This window comes from Rhinatrema bivittatum, chromosome 3 (genome assembly GCF_901001135.1).
Source record: "Rhinatrema bivittatum chromosome 3, aRhiBiv1.1, whole genome shotgun sequence".
In the NCBI taxonomy this organism is placed as follows: Eukaryota; Metazoa; Chordata; class Amphibia; order Gymnophiona; family Rhinatrematidae; genus Rhinatrema; species Rhinatrema bivittatum.
Window position 1 is genome coordinate 33,402,668 of NC_042617.1, and position 21,118 is coordinate 33,423,785.

General features: G+C 46.4%; 1 protein-coding gene across 7 annotated transcripts in view; it reads left to right on the plus strand.

Annotated features, from left to right (window-relative positions):
• ENAH (ENAH actin regulator) overlaps positions 1–21,118 on the plus strand; it is a 432,953-nt gene that overhangs the window by 282,285 nt on the left and 129,550 nt on the right. For 5 of the 7 annotated variants that reach the window (XM_029593080.1, XM_029593081.1, XM_029593082.1 and 2 more), the window contains one exon: positions 17,274–18,092. The exons of the other annotated variants lie outside the window; for them this stretch is intronic. In XM_029593080.1, the coding sequence (XP_029448940.1) occupies positions 17,274–18,092 (819 nt within the window). The remainder of the gene's footprint in view (positions 1–17,273; positions 18,093–21,118) is intronic. 7 annotated transcript variants of the gene reach the window in all.

The window sequence follows — 21,118 nt, forward strand, 5'->3', positions numbered from 1 at the left end:
ATGTAAATGTTTTCCCAGAGGATGGATAGAATAATAAACATTGAAGATCTCAATAAAAAATAAAAATCCTCCTTGATACTGCTTTACTCTTTAGCAGATTTTCAGTATCTCTAAAGTGCTTACACAGTCTCTCTTCTTCTCCCTGGATCCTTGATGGGAAGGATCCCCTTGAAACAAGCAGCTCTCTTGCTTCAGACAGGAAGGAAAGGCACCCAACATTTCCTCCTGGATCTTCTAACAAAACAGTTTTTACCCCAAAACACTGGAGTTGTTTCTTACAGTGGGTCACTACTTCAGGGACAGGTCTTCCCTATCCCTGGACGTCCCAGACACAGGGTTTCCCCAAACGCTGTGTCCAAGAAGGCCCAGATGTCTCCCAAGGTTCCTACCATGAAAAATCTCAAATGCCTCAAGGAAAACCCAAAGGGAAATCCCAACCAGCTAGAGTAAACTGGAAAGGAAGCCCTCCTGACCCAGATTAGCCTGTTAAGTCTGAAAAAATAACACCGGCAAAAGCTCCTCTACACCTCCTAACTCTTAGCCAAACCTAAAGGGACTGCCTCTCGAGCACTCTCAGGAGAGCTGCTAAATAGACTCTCAGGGGGCCGCCATTCCCGACCCCTCAAAGGGAGTGGCTGGATTTGAATGACAACATCCCCCTCACTCTAATCTGCACTCCTTCTGACTAAACAAATGTTACCCAGGTCTTACTGGTGGCGAGACCATACTGTCCATCACACAAACATTTTTATTTATTTACTTTAATTCTCACTGCCAAATCTTTTTAATATGAATTCCCAAGCTTAAACTTAATTTATAGGTTCCTAAACTGTTCTTTAGACACATTCTCTTAAGTGATCGCCTATAAGTGGAGTATTAAGGTTTTTATATTTACATTTTCAAATGAGTTTACAAAATATAGATTCAGATAACTATTGATATTTGTACCTGTTACAATTGTTTTAGCATAGAATTAGATATAATAAAACATTTTGCCATTTTGTCTTAATAGGAAAAAAGCTTAGTACATCTGGCCCATAGCATGCTAGTTACAAAAATGTTTTGTAATAAATTGTTCAATTTTTGTATACTCTTCACTTGGTTAAAAAATGTGAAGTGTATTTTCTACCTATTGTGAACTTTTAAAGTTAACTAAATTATCAAGTCTAGAACAGTAATTGCAATAAAAATAACATTATGAACAAACATTTTTTAGGAAGTAAGACAGCTATTGTGGAAAAATAAAAGGCTTATGGGATCAATTTCCTGAATTTAACTGAACAGCAAAAATAGTCATTTTATCTGGCTCTATTTAAATACATTTTCAACCAAAAAGTCACTAAAATCTAACTGGGCAAAATTTAGTAAGTTAAATTTAGGCCTGCTATTTATGCAACTGGGGTTGAGCAGCTAAACCTAATCAATGCTAACTAGCTAAATTATCAGCCTTGTCACTCTTGTGAATACCTGGATCCATTCCTTTTATGATTGGTTAAACTTAGCTGCCTTGTGAATTTACATGGATACATTTAGTGGCTTGAAAGTGAAGGGAGAATTTTTAAAGGCAACATTTTTACTAGCTCACTTCTCAAGCTAGCTGCTTAAAACATTTGGAAATTGACCCGTTGTCCAGCCCTATAACAGGTCGTGTCTGAGATAAGTTTCAAAACTGCCCTCCAGCAACCTTCTCTTGCATATTAGACTCCTTCTATTATGTGCCATTAGAAGCTGCTGTATTATCAGCTCATACCATTTCCTGTGGGAAGCAGAGGATAAGCTGACATCACTGAATGCTCTGCAGTTGCTGGTGCAAAATAGATACTTCCAGGATTGCCTCATTCAAGGTAAAATTTCTTGAAACCTGCATAAGTTCAGAACGTATTATACATATAAGTATTTTGACCTGCTTAGAAAATAGCCCTTTTCTTTATTTTTCCATGATAGCTGTCCTTTAACCTGACACTATGAGTGGCAAATAAATAGAGTTTGTGTGAACATTCATAAGAACATAAGAAAATGCCATACTGGGTCAGACCAAGGGTCCATCAAGCCCAGCATCCTGTTTCCAACAGTGGCCAATCCAGGCCATAAGAACCTGGCAAGTACCTAAAAACTAAGTCTATTCCATGTTACCATTGCTAATGGCAGTGGCTATTCTCTAAGTGAACTTAATAGCAGGTAATGGACTTCTCCTCCAAGAACTTATCCAATCCTTTTTTAAACACAGCTACACTAACTGCACTAACCACATCCTCTGGCAACAAATTCCAGAGTTTAATTGTGCGTTGAGTAAAAAAGAACTTTCTCCGATTAGTTTTAAATGTGCCCCATGCTAACTTCATGGAGTGCCCCCTAGTCTTTCTACTATCCGAAAGAGTAAACGATTCACATCTACCCGTTCTAGACCTCTCATGATTTTAAACACCTCTATCATATCCCCCCTCAGTCGTCTCTTCTCCAAGCTGAAAAGTCCTAACCTCTTTAGTCTTTCCTCATAGGGGAGTTGTTCCATTCCCCTTATCATTTTGGTAGCCCTTCTCTGTACCTTCTCCATCGCAATTATATCTTTTTTGAGATGCGGCGACCAGAATTGTACACAGTATTCAAGGTGCGGTCTCACCATGGAGCGATACAGAGGCATTATGACATTTTCCGTTTTATTCACCATTCCCTTTCTAATAATTCCCAACATTCTGTTTGCTTTTTTGACTGCCGCAGCACACTGTACCGACGATTTCAATGTGTTATCCACTATGACACCTAGATCTCTTTCTTGGGTTGTAGCACCTAATATAGAACCCAACATTCAATTATAATATATTATATATTTTAAAAGCTATCAAAAACTGCTCACATGTTTTTCAGTTGAAATGCACTACTGATTGATCTTTCTCAATTGTTTATTAGTCTGGTACCTAATTGATGATTTCCTGGCATGTAGCCAGATGGACTCAGTACGAATGGGATAGTATCCGTGTGCTAGCAGTTGGAGACGGATCTGACGTCAGTACGGGGGCGTATATAGCCCCACAGGAAGCGCAGCGACTCAGTAATTTCCGTCTCCAAAGCAGTTTGGAGTGCCTGCACGCTAGTTGAGCGTGCTTTCTAAGACTACTTTGATTTCTTTCTCTTTTTTTCTCATTTCAGATTCTCTTTCATTGTTTCCTGCTTATTTACGCTTAGAGCCCCGCGCTCCTGCGGTAGATACCCTCTGGTTCCTCCCCCAGCGAGCTCCCGGGGTGATTGCCGTGCTCCCCCGGTGGGAAAGTCCTCGGTCCTGCCGAGCCGCGGCAGTGACATAGCCCCCGGACGACGTTCGGGTGTAGCCTACGAGGCCCTCGGTCCCGGCGTGGACGAGGTAGCGGGTGCATATCCTCAATTGCGGTGGCGAGGTGTTCCCTTCCCCCGCAGCCGGAGACCGCTTGTGTTCCAGCCGAGGAGTGCCGACGCTGGTAAGCTGTACGCCCTTCCTACGGGTCTCCGAAGCACAGAGGATCGGCGGCGTGGCACACCGTGGAGGACGCCATCTTGGGCCTGTTCAGGTACTCCGCGCCCGTAATAGGCGCGGCTTTTCTTCCTCCTTTTGGGTTCTGGCTTATTGTGGGCCTATTGCATGCCACTGAGCGTATATCGCTAGCCGCCTATTGCTGAATGCCTATTTAATGCATACTGTGCGTATCCTGCTGACCGCCTATTGCTGCCAGCCTATTGAATGCGGATTGAGGGTATACTGCTGACCGCCTATTGCTGAATGCCTATTTCCTGCATACTGTGCGTATACTGCTGACCGCCTCTTGCTGCCAGCCTACAGAATGCGGATTGAGCGTATACTGCTGACCGCCTATTGCTGAATGCCTATTTAATGCATAGTGAATGTATACTGCTGACTGCCTATTGCTGAATGCCTATTTAATGCATAGTGAACGTATACTGCTGACTGCCTATTGCTGAATGCCTATTTAATGCATATTGACCGTATACTATTGACCGCCTATTGCTGAATGCCTATTCCATGCATATTGAGCGTATACTGCTGACCGCCTGTGACTGCGGCCTTTCTGAGTGCTTTTGCTGCCGCATATTCTTGTTGAGCGCCTATTGTATTAAGCGCTTTTTGCTGCCACATATTATTGTTGGGCGCCTATTGTATTAAGCGCCTTTTGCTGCCGCATATTCTTATTGAGCGCCTGTTATATTAAGTGCCTTTTGCTACCGCATATTATTGTTGAGCGCCTATTGTATTGCGCCTTTTGCTGCCGCATATTATTATTGAGCGCCTGTTGTATTAAGCACCTTTTGCTGCCGCATATTATTATTGAGCGCCTGTTGTATTACGCGCCGCTTGCTGCCGCTTTTTCTTCTTGAGCGCCTATCACCCGATGGAGCGGGACGCAGCGGAGTCTGCGGCACCGGCACCCCCTACCTCGGGCATTGCAGCCCTTGGCCTCTGCTCTGCATGCCAGCTTCGGGCCACGCGCAGTGATGAGCCAGACTCGCTTTGTGCCCAATGTGAGGAGGCCGTGCGACCCTCGGGTCTGGACCAGCCGCGGTTTGTGGACAGTTTCCCAGGGGCTACCCCGGAGTTAGGGGGCAGTCTCGACCAATCAGGAATCCCGGGGGAGCTTGTACCCCGGCGCTTTGAGGCTGCTTCCATTTCCTGGGTGGATCTCTTTAAGGGAATTCATGCTTTTGTACAGATGCAAACGGCTGGCCAGGCGGTTCAGGCTGTTCCTGTCATTTCTGCGGTGACTGCGCCTGCTGCTGCGGTGGCGGTTCCTGCAGATCCGGTTCCTGGGCCATCACGCCCGTATCGCGAGCGGGACTTCCTGCCCCTGGACAGTCCGGATCAGTCGGACCAGGAGGTCTCGCCGGACGAATCCGAGCTCCCGGACGAAGGGGACCTTCCTCCAGGGACTAAGCCATATAGAACCATGAGGCGGTTCTTCCCTAAGGAGGATCTCTCCGACCTGGTGTCTCGGTGCCTGGCGGAATTGGATATTACAGGTCCCAGTGCTGTGGTGCCCCCGGCGCAGAACCCCCTGCTGGAAGGTCTTCGTCCTACAGCCCGCCATTTTCCTTTCTTACATGCGGCGCAACAACTGATCGATTTGGAATGGGCGGCACCAGCGGCTGCCTTCAAAGGGGGTCGGGCGCTAAGGGGCATGTACCCATTGGCACCGGCGATACAGGAGCTGCTGGCGTGCCCTCAGGTGGACGCCTTGATTAGTGCTGTGGTCAAGCGCACTACCATTCCCGTAGAAGGGGGGACAGCCCTCAGGGAGCCTCATGACCGGCGACTGGACGCCATTCTGCGACAGACCTTTGAGGTGGCAGCTTTATCCTTGCGGATGCCACCTGCTGCACGGTGGTGACGCGTTCCTGTTTGTCACAGGTTCGGAACAACGCTCCAGCGGCGGACATGGAACCCGCTCTTTCCTTTCTTACAGATGCGGCTTCAGACTTGGTCCGCACGGGGGGCGTGGTTTAGCATTCGATGCGAACGGACGGGGGGGCGTGGTTTAGCATTCGATGCGAACGGACGTGTAGCCGGAGGGCTCCACTCCCCCAACCGCCCAAAACCCATCAAAAACTGGTGAAAAATTCCGGAATTCTTAAATATACAGCTGCCACTCTGCAGTGGAAACGCTATTTTTTCGATGTCTACCAAAAGGAAACCCGCCGACCTCCGGCATTTCTCCTACAGCAAGCTGACCCCCGAAGCTGAACAAGATGGCGGCGATGCAGCAGGGCTCACCGCGGGAGATGAAGCTGATTCAGCAGCTTTCATTGGCTCTGCCGCGGATCTGCCTGCTGCTCTGGCAGAGGCATCTATTATCCGAGCTGAGCTTCGTCAGTGGTTCATGGACATGAGGGGGGATCTTAAGCAGCACAAATTGGACATCATGGCCTCCATTGCAGACCTTAAAGAGGACTTGGCAGCATTGGGAAACCGGGTGGATGAGGTAGAAACCCGGGTGGACTCGCAGGGGGATGCTTTAAATCAGTTGCAGACTCAGTCATTGCAACAACATTCCGAAATTATAGCCCTTCAGGAGAAACTGGAAGACCTGGAAAACCGGAGTAGACGGAATAATCTTCGCTTCCGCAGGGTGCCGGATAGCCCAGAATACTCTGATGCCATGGCAGTGGCCCTACAAATTTGCCAACATGTGCTCTCATTGGGTCGGGAGACCTTGGATGATCCACAGCCTGCAGCACCTAACGTGCGTCTGGAACGTGCCCACAGAGCGCTAGGCCCTCGCCGGGACCAAAGACCAAGAGACATTGTAATTTGCCTCCATAATTACACGCTGAAGGAACAGATCCTCAATATTTCACGCTCCCAGAAGGAAATAACGTGGAACAATCATCATATCGTCATTTACCAGGACCTTGCTCCAGTCACCCTAAAAAAAAGATATGATCTGCGGGAAGCTACGCTCACTTTGAGAGCTAAGAATATAAAGTATCGCTGGACATATCCCTTTGGCCTGATGTTTCAAGTACTTGGAGTGACTTATAAGACTTGGTCCGCACAACAGCTAAAGGGATTTCATCCTCCGTGGCCGCCAGGAGGCAGCTCTGGATCCGTAAATGGTCAGCGGATGCGCCTTCCAAAACACGCCTCACTAGATTGCCCTTTAAAGGCTCCTTTCTTTTTGGCAGCGACCTTGACAAGCTGGCCAGTGCATGGGGCACCTCTCCAGTGCCCAGATTGCCGGAAGATCGGTTCCGAAGGAGCCAGCGCGCCTTTCCAAGGCCCTCCAGGGGCAGGGGTTCACAGCGTTTTCTTCCTTACAGGGGTCGCTACCAGGCGCCGCGTCCTCCGGCCAGGAATCAGTCCTTTCGGGCCAAGCAGCGTCGAAGGGGAGCGGGCCCGGGCTCGGGTCCTGGCCGCGCCTCCCAATGAGGATGCGCCGACTCATCTGGGGGACAAAGCCATAGGGGGCAGGTTGGCCCTCTTCTACCCCAGATGGGTCGAGATTACGTCAGACCAGTGGGTCCTCGCCGTGATCCGGGAGGGATATTACCTGGACTTTCATCATCTCCCCCCGGACAAGTTTGTGGAATCTTCCTGTCCCACGCACAAGAAGGCGGCATTGGAAGCCACACCGGCGAGGCTCTTGTCCTTGAAATCATCATCCCAGTACCTGCCTGGGAAGTGAATTCTGGTCATTATTCCATCTATTTCATGGTACCCAAGAAAGGGGGGTACCTTTCGGCCTGTTCTGGACCTCAAGTCCGTCAATCAATACTTGCGCGTCCCGCGGTTTCGCATGGAAACTCTACGCTCCGTCAAGGCCGCCGTCCAGCCAGGGGAATTCCTCACGGCATTGGACCTGTCAGAAGCATACTTGCATATCCCGATCCATCCGGATCATCAGCGCTACCTACGCTTCAAGGTCCTGGGCCGCCACTTCCAGTTTCGGGTTCTGCCCTTCGGGTTGGCAACGTCGCCACGGATTTTCACCAAGGTGGTGGTAGTGGTAGCGGCGGCGCTCAGGCGGGAAGGGATTCTCGTTCATCCCTACCTAGACGACTGGCTGATCAGGGCGAAGTCACAAGTGGAGAGCCTGCGGACTACCGACAGAGTGATCGCCCTCCTGGAAAGTTTGGGCTGGGTGGTCAATCTCGGCAAGAGCTGTCTGCAGCCTTCCCAGTCCATAGAGTATCTGGGAGTACAGTTCGACACCCGGGCGGACACGGTCAGTCTTACGACCAAGAGACAGTTGAAGCTTCGGCAACGTCTCCAGTATCTGATGAGAGCCAGTCGGCCCGTAGCCTGGGATTATCTGCAGGTTCTGGGTCTCATGGCATCCACCCTGGAAGTAGTGCCTTGGGCGCGGGCCCATATGAGACCTCTACAGCATTCCCTGCTATCTCACTGGAGCCCCCGTCGACGGGACTATTCCACGCACCTTCCTCTACCGGCCAGAGTTCGGACCCAGCTGCGGTGGTGGTTGCAGTCCAACCACCTGAGCAGGGGGTCGAAGATGTCCTCGCCCACGTGGACCTTGCTCACCACGGATGCCAGCCTGAGCGGCTGGGGCGCACATTGCGAAGAACTCACCGCGCAAGGGCGATGGAGCAGAGAGGAGTCAACGTGGAACATCAATCGCCTGGAGGCCCGAGCAGTCCGCTTGGCATGCCTTTGATTCGCTCACAGACTACGACACAGAGCGGTCAGGGTGATGTCCGACAACGCCACCACGGTGGCCTACATCAACCGGCAGGGCGGAACCAGAAGCCGACAGGTATCTCTGGAGGTCGCCCCACTGATGGTTTGGGCGGAGGCGAATCTGCAAGACATCTCCACCGTCCACATTGCTGGGAAGGACAATACCACAGCCGACTTCCTCAGCAGAGAAAGCCTGAATCCAGGAGAGTGGCAGCTGTCCCCCACAGCTTTCCAGATGATTGTCGATCATTGGGGGATTCCGGCCATGGATTTACTGGCGGACAAGTCCAATGCTCAAGTACCCAGATACTTCAGCCGCCGGCGCGACCCGTTCTCGCAGGGCATCGATGCCCTGGTACAGCCGTGGCCTCCCGGGACTCTCTTATACGCCTTTCCTCCGTGGCCTCTGCTGGGCGCCCTCATCCACAAGATTCAGACACACCGGGGCCTAGTTCTTCTAGTGGCACCAGACTGGCCAAGAAGACCCTGGTATGCGGACATGAGAAGACTACTGGCAGGGGAACCTCTTCCCCTGCCTCCTCTCCAGGGCCTTCTATGTCAAGGTCCCATTCTACACGAGGATCCGGCTCAATTCTCTCTTACGGTCTGGCCCTTAAGAGGGCTGGATTGAAGAAGAAGGGTTACTCGGAGCCCGTGATCGCTACCCTCCTCCGGGCTCGCAAGTTTTCCACATCCCTCACATACATCCGGATCTGGAGAGTATTTGAAGCATGGTGCGACACTCATGGCACCAATCCTCATGCGACCACAATTCCTATTGTGTTGGATTTCCTGCAGGATGGCCTTCAGAAGGGTCTGTGTCCCTCAGCTCCATCAAGGTTCAGGTGGCTGCGCTGTCTTGCTATGGTCCCAGGAGGGATGGCAAGACCATCGCCAGGCACCCAGATGTTTCTCGCTTCCTGCTGGGAGTCAAGCATATTCGTCCGCCACTGAAGTGGCCTGTGCCTTTGTGGAACCTCAACCTCGTTTTAGATTTCCTCGCCGGATCCACCTTCCGACCCCTTCGGGGCCTGTCTCTGCGTTATCTCACTTTGAAGATGGTATTCTTGCTGGCGGTGTGTTCCGCACGCCGCATCTCCGAGTTTCAGGCGCTGTCCTGCCGTGATCCCTTTCTTCGGATCACTCCAGAGGCTATCCACCTTCGTACGGTTCCCTCCTTTCTGCCTAAGGTGGTTTCACAGTTTCATCTTAATCAAACCATATCCTTGCCTACCACGGCGGGTTTGCAGAAATCTGAAGAAGGTCGTTTGTTACGCCATCTCGACATTGGCAGAGTGCTGCCCAGGTATCTGGAACTTACCCAAGACCTACGAAAGACGGACCATCTGTTCGTCCTGTACAGCGGGAAGAAGCAAGGTGAAGCGGCCTCGCGGCCCACCATCGCCCGCTGGATTAAAGAAGTCGTTCGAGCCGCCTATGTGGAGGCTGGGAAGGCTCCGCCTCTACAGGTCAAGGCTCATTCTACCAGGGCCTAAGCGGCATCTTGGGCTGAATCACGGATGCTGTCTCCGGCAGACATCTGTAAAGCAGCGACGTGGTCCTCCCTTCATACCTTTTCCAGGTTCTACCGTCTGGACGTCCAGGCCAGGGAGGACTCAGCTTTTGCGAGGGCGGTTTTGCATGGTCCTCAGGCAGCCTCCCGCCCAGGTGGGAGGTAAAGCTTTTGTACATCCCATTCGTACTGAGTCCATCTGGCTACATGCCAGGAAATGTTTAGATTACTTACCTGGTAATCTTCTTTTCCTTAGTGTAGACAGATGGACTCAGCATCCCGCCCCGCTGCCTGTGTGCATGAGTTTCACCGATTCCAGGTAAGCCATGCCTTTGTTTACATGAGAGCGTGCACTCTACCAGGTGTCACCGCTTTCCGGTTGGGAATGCTGGCGGTCTCCAGCCACTGTCAATCAGTCAGGGGAATCCTGTTTTCACTTTTCACTTTTCACTGAGCGTCAGTACACACATCCATAACAGCTTTTGCAAGGAAGATTACTGAGTCGCTGCGCTTCCTGTGGGGCTATATACGCCCCCGTACTGACGTCAGATCCGTCTCCAACTGCTAGCACGCGGATACTATCCCATTTGTACTGAGTCCATCTGTCTACACTAAGGAAAAGAAGATTACCAGGTAAGTAATCTAAACATTATAGTAAACAAAAGTAATTGATTAAAGACATTCTTAAACACAATCTACAGTGAACTTCACCTGAAAACAAGCATGCAAAATTTTAATACATTATATATAGTCCAGTACCCATTTGACTACCATAGGCCCTGATATAATAAGATGAGTAAAAAAAAAAAAGTGATAATGCATCAGGAGTTTTAAGGGCACACGAACACAAAAATTTGCTTAGTGCACACAACATGGTTTGTGTCTTTTTGCACGTAAAAAAAGATTTGTGCGCATGAGTTGTGCTTCTAAAGGTTATACCCACAAAACGTGCTCTGCACATAAAATGCTATTTATATGCATAAAAGCTTTGTACAGAAAATATTTAAGCACAAATCATATGATATGCACATAAATCAGAGTACAGGACCCACACAACACAAATTCCAGGTTCAGCTCCATAGACTAACACTACTCATAGAATCTTTATTCCACCTCTGACCAAGAATTTCATTTTCAGCATTAAGAAAGCATGAATTAAACCTCTGTGTTGGGAAGTAATAGCTAATGCTTAACATGGGATTTGCATGAATATATGCTAATTTGTGCACAGTTTCACTCGTTTTGCGCGCACATTTTTTGTACATTAACGGGGTAATTTATCAAATCATGTTATAGCATTTTCGCATGCATTAAGGCATTTTCACATGTGAAAAACCTTAACACATACGAAAAGCACCATAACGCATGGAGCAATACAAATTTTTAAAAGGGGAGGGATTGGGGAGGAGTCGGGGGCGGGAATTCTGTAAAAGTGGGCTGGCTTTGCACTTTGTGAAGCCATATCTCATAATATCGCACAGTTTTAATGCCGAAAATAACTACACCTTTTTCAATTGCTTTAAGCAGTGCGATGTCATGCGATATGGCCATAACACAATTTGTGATTTATTTTTTTTTTCGCAAATTCCGTTTTGGGCATTTTTAGGCTGGGGAAGGGCCTGAGGGGAGGGGGGAGAGAGAGAGCCTCTGGAGGTGGCACCATAGTAAGCTATTTATGCTACTAAAGGAGGCCCATCTAGTAACTCGAGGTGAGGTTTAGGTAGTAGTGCAGGGCGAAAGTGCTACTTTTACATGCAGAGAGACATACAAACAGAACAGTGCACTCTTGTGAAGATGTGATGTCCTTTGGAGTGAGGAAACTCACACAAAGATGAGATTTGTACAATGTTCTTTCAACCTTGCTTGATGTTACCCAAGTAGAGAGTCCATCAAGCAAGGTTGAGAGAACATTGTACAAATGTTATTGTGTGTTTCCTCACTCCAAAGGACATAAAATCTTCACAAGAGTACACTGTTCTGTTGTACGTCTCACTCTGCATGTAAAAGTGGGCCCTAAGCCCTACACTACTACTTAAACCTCACCTTGAGTTACTAGGTGGGCCTCCTATAGTAGCATAAATAGCTAACCACTACAAGGGCCTTGTAGATAGTCAGTCTCGCTCTCTCTCGTACTCTCTCACTTGCTCTCTTGCTCTTTTTTTTTTTTTTCCTATCACAAGTGATATTTAGTACAGTTTGATAAATCTAGGCCTAAACTTTTAAAATTAGAAGTAAAGTATGTATACACGCAAATGTGCACACAACTAAGTATACCTTAAGTCAGGACTATGGCATTATCAATATTTTATATGCAAGATTCTCCATCAACAAGTAGGGATGAATTAGCCATGACACATGGAGTGAAGTCATTCAATGATACCAAACAGACCCTTCTCTCCTAGCTCGCAGAGCATGTGTGGGAATTGCCTCATGTTCCCCTCAATCATTTTTGTCCAAGCTCCTGCATGGATGTCTACCCACCACTTTTTGTTTTGTTTTGTAACTCTTAGATTTTTTTTTTTAATCTTAACTCTCGAGTGCCTCACTGCCTTAGAAACCCCTCAACATCACTTTAATGTGCTATATATTAAAAAAAAAAAAAAAGGTTAGCAGGTCAGGCTACACCCAGCGGCTTCAAAGATTGCATATGTCGCCAGAAGATAGCCATAATTAATGGCCACATTATTTATCATCAGTGTTTGGGGCCAGACCATGACATACCTAATTGTTAAAATTATAGCCAGATGTCACCAAGGTCCCAGAGGAACAGGGCCTGGAAGATGGTGAACTTTTTAGGTTAGTAAAAAGCTAGTCATTCCTCCTTATGGATCAGGGCCACCTTTCAGCGCCCTCTATGCTGAGTTGACCAGGAGCTCCTTGAGCAAAGCTCTGCCAGGGTTGAGCAAAGTGCATGAGCAAATGTTTGACCTTCACAGGCCCCATGGGATGTGTCAACACATAAAAACTTGGTGCCAACAAAGCCAGGTTCCATCCCATTGATGCAGCTGGTGCCATTGACACAAGGCACAGCACCTTTGATGCACAAATTCTCGGCACCATTTATGCAGCCAGCACATCAGGCCTAGATTGTCAATGCAGTTATTTTCTCCCAGGACAAGCAGGGTGGTAGTCCTCACATGTGGGTGATGTCACTGGACGGAGGCCCTATCACGGAAAAATTTTTGTCAAAGTTTCTAGAACTTTTGACTGGCACACTGAGCATGCCCAGCATGCAGCCACAGAGGTCTCCCTTCAGACTCTCTTTTTTTTTTTTTTTTCCCACGCTGCAGTTTGCCTCGCAGTTAGGAGTTCTGTGAGAATTTCTCATGTAATTTCCTCACGGAAAAAATTAATATTACTTCAAAAAACATTCCCTCATAGGGGTCTCCCATCGTGATAGTGTTTTTCCATCGTTTGGTGAATAAGTTCACTATTCCTGGTCAATTCCCGCTCCCACCTTTTTCGGTGTCCACAGGCCATCGACTGTTATTGGGCCTTAACCTCTGCCATTATGGCAACAGGTTTCCAAAAATGTTGAGTGCCCACGAACTATGTCTGTTACTGACCCACGTGATGCTTGTGTGCTGTGCCTCGGCTCATCACACGACGTGTCTAACTGCCCAAGTTGTGCCCAGATGGGTACAACTACCCTGAAGGGTAGGCAGGCTCGCCTCGACAACATGGAGACTCTATTCAAAATCAAGTTGACTCCATCGACATCCACCCAATCGACACCGGCACAACCATTGAAAAACTTAGTCATAAAACCTTGCCAGGAGCACCAGGGCAGCGGTGACCATCCATCACTGACTCAGTCTAAGGCATCCACATCATCTACCTCTGTGCTGGACCGACCGGACTGAGCACAGAGGCAAGCACAGACGCAAGTTGACTCCCGGTGCCGGCACCGACCCCCACATTGGCTTTGGCTATCAAGCGGCTTGCGAAGAAGACACGGGTAGAGGAGCCTTTAACACCCTCTCCACCCGAAAAACCAAGGTGATCCCCACCGATATCGGTGCCACGTACTGAGCCCCCACAAGTCCCTGTGGAGGTGCCAGTAGTACCTAGCCTGCCACCCCCTGTAGCTGCAATATCTACAACAGCTTTCAGGGAGGAACTGGACAGCTTCATCTGCCAGGCAGTGCTCGATTCTCTGAGAGCTACAGCCATGGATGCCTGCCCCCATACTGGCACAGACACCAGAGCCATCGATATTTGCACTGTTGCTAACCAGGCTGGATACACTCATCGGTGCCCTTCCTAAACATCCCGGGCCACCGATGCCAAAGCAACCTGCAAAGCCTCTGAAATCCCCGATTCCCATTCCAGGGTCCTCAGATGACGAAGGTATGGAGTCCAGTCCTCTGTCACAGATGCCTGGTCCATCAGGGCTATCGGGACCGAGAGGCCCTTGTTTTCCATCGATGCCTCTGGTGCCACCGCATCTTCTGAGGCCATCGAAGGATCCATCGGTGCCAACCCATCCTGTACCAATTTTCTTCCCTCCTTCAGGATCTCGACATGAGACCTTTTCTGACACATGGAAAGATGTTGACACCGACACATCCATGGATGGCATGCTTGTAGTTCAGTGGTAGGTTGCAGTGTCGAGCGGTCCAGATAATGTTGGACAATGTAACGGTGGCTTACATCAATCGACAGGGAGGAACAAAAAGCCAGCAAGTGGCACTGGAGATAGACCAACTTTTGCAGTGGGCAAAAGTACATCTTCAAGAGATTTTGGCATCGCACATTGCAGGAAAAGACCACGTAAGAGCAGATTTTCTAAGCAAGGAGAGTCTGGACCCAGGAGAATGAGTATTGTCTGACGCATTTCAGCTGATAGTGGATCACTGGGCCCGTCCATTTCTAGACCTGCTAGCGACTTCTTGCAATGTGAAGGTTTCTCGATTCTTCAGTTGCAGGAGAGATCCGAAGTACTTGGGTATCGATATACTCGTGCAGGACTAGCTGGAGGACAAGCTGCTGTATGCCTTTCCCCCGTGGTCCATGTTGGGCAGAATAGTTCGGAGGGCTGAGGATCACAGAGGGATTGTGCTTTTGGTGGCGCCAGATTGGCCCAGGAAACTATGGTATCCAGATCTGCGATGGTTCTTGGTGTAGACTCCCCCCTCCAGCTTCCATCGCGCAGGAATCTGTTGCAGCAAGGACCTTTTCTTCATGAAGATCCAACTCTATTTTGTCTTATGGTATAGCCCTTGAGAGGGCTCGCTTGCTGAAGTGTGGAATATTCTGCTGAGTTGATTGCCGCCTTGGTACGAGCAAGAAACTTCTCCATTTTCTTAGCCTATGTGCTGGTTTGGCAAGTGTTTGAGGCTTGGTGTGAAGATTATGGGGTGCTTCCTCATTCAGATAAGATCCCGCTCATTTTGGAATTTTTGCAGGATGGATTGAATAAAGGGTTGGCCTTTAATTCCTTGAAGGTACAGGTAGAGGCTCTTGCCTGATTCAGGGGTCAGGTAAATGGTGAATCTTTATCGGCTCATCCAGATGTGGCCCGTTTCTTGAAAGGAATGAACTATCTTCGTCCTTCCTTGCGGTTACCGGTACCCTTGTGGAGTCTTAATCTGGTCTTGGATTTCTTGGTGGGCCCTATCTTTTGATCGATGTGTAGCCTTTCCTTGCGGGTACTGACCTTGAAAACAGTGTTTCTTGTGGCGATTTATTCTGCATGTTGAACATCTGAACTGCAGGCCTAGTCTTGTTGGGAACCATTCCTTCAAGTGATTCCAGGGGCGATAGAGCTGCGTACTGTTCCTTCCTTTTTGCCAAAAGTGGTCTCAGATTTTCACTTGAATCAGTCCATGTCCATGCTGTTTCTGGATAGGGAAAGAAATGCGGAGGAATATCACCTGTTGCAATCCTTGGATGTCAAGAGACATGTCGAGAGGTATCTGGAGGTTTCTAAACCTTTCCGTAAGATGGATAGTCTGTTTGTCCTTCTCAGTAGAGATAAACAGGGCAAGCTGGCTTCACGGATTACAATAGCTCACTGGATTAAGGAGGAAGTCATGGCTGCGTATGTGGGTGCTGAAAAGCCACTACCTAGTCGGGATAGGGCTCAGGCAATGTCATGGGCGGAAGCTAGATTGTTGTCTCCTGTCGACATTTGCCAAGCTATGACATGGTCCTCCTTACACACATTTTCCAGGTATTATTGTCTGGAGGACGCAGCCTTTACATATGTGGCTTTGACAAGACTGCGGGCAGGCCACCGCCCTATTTGGGAGTAGCTTGGGTACATCCCCACTGGTCCTAAATTCATCTGTCTGGGCACTAGGAAATGAGAAATTACTACTTACCGGATAAATTTCCTTTTTCCTTACACCAGACAGATGAATTCAGCTTCCCGCCCTTGGCTGCCGAATGATTGTTACAGTCCTCCGGTGTGGCTACATGTTCCAGAAGTTACTGGTGTTACTCCAGTCTCTAAGCTAGTATTAATGCATTCTTTGTCTGAGCTCAGTGTTTCTTGTTGGCTGTGTACTGAAATGGTTATCTGTTAATCACATTTCTGGTTAGTCTGTCTACAGTTGGCTTTTGAAGAGAATAATAGGCTGATGTCACTGCAGGAGTATATACACTGTGACATCAGTTTGCTCCGTCTCCATCTGCTGGTAGAGGTGCATAACCCACTGGTCCTGAATTAATGTCTGGTCTAAGGAAAAGGAAATTATCAGGTAAGTAGCAATTTCTCAGTTTTCTCATTCAAAATGAAATGTTAAATTGTAATAAAGGTCTATTTTTTCAAATGCAAACTAAATTATGAAAAATATTCTGTGTATTGCTGTTTGGCTTTATTTACTTCTATTTGGCAAATGCTACTGTATAGATACAGCAATTTTCAAAGAGCCTTAAAAATATATGTATAGCTGCAACCCAATCATGTCAGTTTAAAAAAAAATTCAGCCTATACAAATACCAACCCATATATTTCTTTTAAATATAAAGTATGCTGCCTTGTTTCGTACATTCCATTCCTCCCCTTCCCTCTTAGTAACATAATGAACAATGGCAGATGAAGACCAAAATGGTTCATTTAGTCTGCCTAGCAAGATTTTTAGGGTAATAGCAATTGTCACTTTGTGCAGGCTAGCCCGAAGCCTTCTGTTAAGGGTAATAGCAACTGCCACTCTGTGTTTTTTAATGTGGTGGTCTGGGTTTTTAACCTTTAGTAGTCTTCTCATATTGACAGTTATAATTAAGGTGTTTCATGTATAGTCAAGGGTAGAATAATAGTTCAAAGATAAATTAATAATCTGACCTGACAGTCCAGACATGCTCCACAGAGCTTATGGTTTTCAATATGTAAATTTACAGCATGGAAGGAAGGTATTGTATTGCATGATTGGTCATATCCAAGAACAGTTTTTGATAATATATATCTAAAGACTTTCCTAACAATATTTTCATTTATTTGTTCCTAATCCTCTGGTACTAACTATAGTCTTCATTTATACATTCTGTTTGAATGCTGGTTTTGTTGCTTTATTAGCTCCCTTTTTTCTCTCTCCTTTTTTGTCCTGCCTGTGTTGCTGCTTTCCATCTTCTGTCCAGCTGCATCTTTTGACAATTCATTGTATAGCACTTCACTTTCAGATTACTCTAGCTGCCAACCTCCTTCAGTACCTCCTCCATCTTATGCTAAAGTCATTTCAACCCCAGTATCCTCCCTCTGTACAGATTCCACTCCTGACTATGCCACAGTGACCCCTGCACCTATTAATTCAACTCCTCCAACACCTCCACTGCGGCATTCTGCATCACGTTTTGCTACATCTTTAGGCTCTGCTTTCCATCCTGTTCTTCCCCATTATGCAACAGTTCCTCGTTCTGTAAACAAAACATCTCGTCCCTCTTCTCCTGTGAATGTTGCCCCTCCACCTCTACCTCCACCTCCCCCTCCACCTACAAAACCCATTTCTTGGTCAGCACCTAGTTTTGCACCCCTTCCTCCATCTCCTCCAGTAATGATTAGTAGCCCTCCTGGCAAAGCTACAGGCCCACGACCTGTCCTCCCAGTTTCTGCAGCTTGCCAGTTGTCTCAAATAGCCCTGTCATCCACTGCACCCAATGGGCTTCCTGATATTACAGCTTACTCAATTCCTTCACCTGCTACCTCTGCCCCACCACCACCACCACCTCCATTACCACCTTTTCCACCTTTCCAGTTCTCTGCATCTCAATGTGTGTCTGCTTCCCCAAACACCTCTCTTCCCTCAACTCCCTCATCCCAGCCCAGCCTTCTCCCGTCTCCCTCTGCAGCTTCCCCTGCTTCTGTTGAGAACTCTCTAAACTCTGTGCTGGGAGATTCCTCAGCTTCTGAGCCAGTCTTGCAGGCAGCCTCTCAGCCGACTGAAACTCCAAGCCAGCAGGGTAAGGCCTTCTGTTACTGCTACTAATTAACTAATCAGGGAATGCACTCAAAAACGGATTTATTGCTTTAAAAAAGTCTTGGAAGTTTATGTAAACATGATACTGCAAAAATATTGTACATTAGAAATACATTTTGATAAGTGTCATGTACTAAAGTGTAATATAGCATGTGTATGAATGAAATGCATGTCAAAGGTATTTTTGCTTATTTTGTGATAGGTGTCCTAAACAAGAAGTTGAGCTCTTGTTCTCATTAAGATTATCAATTTTACCTATGACATTTATAATAAATAACTTGTCTACAAAATGGATTACCAATTGTAGAATAAATTGATACAATTAAGAAGAATACAAAGCAACTTCATCCACCCATATTGTATATAAACTGAATTATTTGTGAAGCATTTTAGATTTAGGCCATATACATAAATGTAAAATTGGGTATTTAAGTATCTAAACCACAGTCGTCTGAACACACACAAAGAAATCCTTTAAATATTTATCTGTAATCAACTTTAATTTATGTAATTCTTAAATAGAAACTGGCAATTTATCAGAAGTTTAGATTAACATTAACTGTACCTTCCAAATGGAATATTGGTATTTATTTAAAAAACATCTTTAACAGAAGCACATTTATGGGTCATGTGATCAGCATCATGTGTATTAGTGGAATATTCAGAGAGCTTTCTAGATAAAACTTCTGAGCATGCATGCAACAGACCTTTATGACAAATCAACTGCTATTCAGTCTTGATGTCCTTTGTTTTGAGCTGTGTGATGAAACAGGTTTTATGTGCACTGTGATCTTGTTTTGTCTTGTGTTCTAGTGACTTTTTTAACCCAATAGTGACTTTTGAATTGCAAATACGACAAGGAGCTAATTCAGCAAATTTATTTTTTTTTAACGAGTTATAAACAAATCTAGTGATTTTCACACATTATGAAATATGCATCTGGTTCCACACTTAGTGAGCATGTCTGGAAGAGAGAGTGAGACCTCTGGCTAAATTGCTGCAGAAAAGTATCAGAGTGACTTCTCTGATTAGAGTGTCAGGCTGACTCAGACTGGATCCTCTATCCCCCATCCACCCCAGTACCGGACTCCTCCATTCAGAGACATATGGGACTCAAATGAGATTATGGCTGAGCTTTCTTTCTCTGCTGGAAGGCAAAAGAAATCACAATCAGGAAAAAAAAAAAAGGCAGGAGTCACAATGTTATCACCCTATGAGTGACAAATTATCAGCAGTAATCAAGGGAGTTTTTTTGGGTTGTTTTTTTTAACTTTGCTGCTGGGACCTAAGACCTTTTCCATCCCAGGGGCACTTTCTCCCTGAGCCCAGGAGGACTGGTCCAGACTCAGCCTCGCTACTGGCTTCCCTGCTGCTTCTGCTCATTTGACTTTTATTCTCTGCTGCTTAACTGTGACTGAGGCAAAGGAAAGTGCCAAGTGCTTGCCAGTTTCTTTTCTGTGGAAGTCTCTGAGGGAGTGCAATTTCAGTAGCAGTAGATTCTCCTGATTGTTTAAAAAAAAAAGAAAAGAAACACAAACATAAGTAGTGTAGAAGGTGGTAGTTGGCTTTGTGTTGTATTGGTGCATGTGAGGAAGACACAGCATGGAAGTGTATGCAGGTTAAGCATGGGTGAGCTAAGTCTGTCAGTGACTTAGATGTTTGGGGAAGACTGACCAGACCAGTGCTTTGGTCGGGCAACCTATTTTTTTTTTTTTTAGATAGATGAAAGAAACAAACAAACAAATCCTTCTTGGAAGGAAGGAGAGTGAACACAAGTTTAGTGAAACCGTATAAGTTTTTATTCACGAACTTGCAAGTGCTCATTCTAATGTAGATATTTCAGTGGATTTCTCCTACAGCAGTAGAAATGTCTGAGGGATTTTCCCCTGTATGTTTCTCGACTAGATTCTAAGCTCTATCGAGCAGGGACTATCTTGAATATGTTTTTATACAGCACTGTCTACATGGAGTAGTGCTATAGAAGTGACAGGTAGTAGTAATAAGGGTGAATTGCTCTGGACAGGTTTGAAATTGTATCCAGGGAAACCAGGTTCAAATCCCGCAAGTCACTTCATCCTCCGTTGCCTCAGGTAAAAACTTGGATTGTGAGCCCTCTGGGGTAGGAAAATACAGTACCTGAATTAATCTGCTTTGAAAGGCATACTATAAATAAAATTGGATTAGAACTGGATTGGATCCTGTTCTGATGATGTAGCCATTCCCACCGATCAAACTTATGTGAAGGTTAGGAGAGTGTTAATCCAATAAGAAAATGCTAGGGTGAGAAGAATGATGGCTACTAGTGGTTGGGAGAGTGCAGTGGAAGGAAGGAAGTAATGAGAAACAGCACCATGTACATGTTTACAGCCAGTTTGGCTGAGCCTGCAGTGAGTACAGGAGGAGAAGCAGAAACCTGAGTGAATCAGTGCACGCTGGGCTCTAGGCTAGCCTCTTCATTTCCAGCAATGTTATGCAAGTATCTGTGTGGAGTGAGACCACAGGAAAGAATAATCGGTAAGAGTAAGACTTTAGCTCCTGGTTTTGTATTTATAGTACAGTACTGCCTGCTGTTTACATTTACATTTAAATTTATTCAAAATTTATTAGTCACCTAACAGTAAATGCCTAGGGGACATACAAAAAAAATTAATAAAATTCAAATAAAACAAACTTAGACAATAACATAAAGATGGCTTACTGAAGAATCCTGTGATAATGAGGGAGATAAACATAACCCCAATCAGTATTAAGGTTTCTTAAACAGGAAGGTTTTTTTCAAGCTTCTGAACGTTTTCAAACAATCGCAGTGTCTAAATTCTATAGAGAGAGAATTCAATTGAACTGGACCTACAACAGAGAATGCAGATTCCCTTATAAGAAATAAGTGAGATTTTAAAGATGGAACCATCAAGGAAACCTCGTTGGCAAGATCTTAATTGACTTGAGGATTAATACAATTTCAAGAGGGAATTGAGCCATGGATAGGATCTGGAGTAGCTTAGTGGTTAG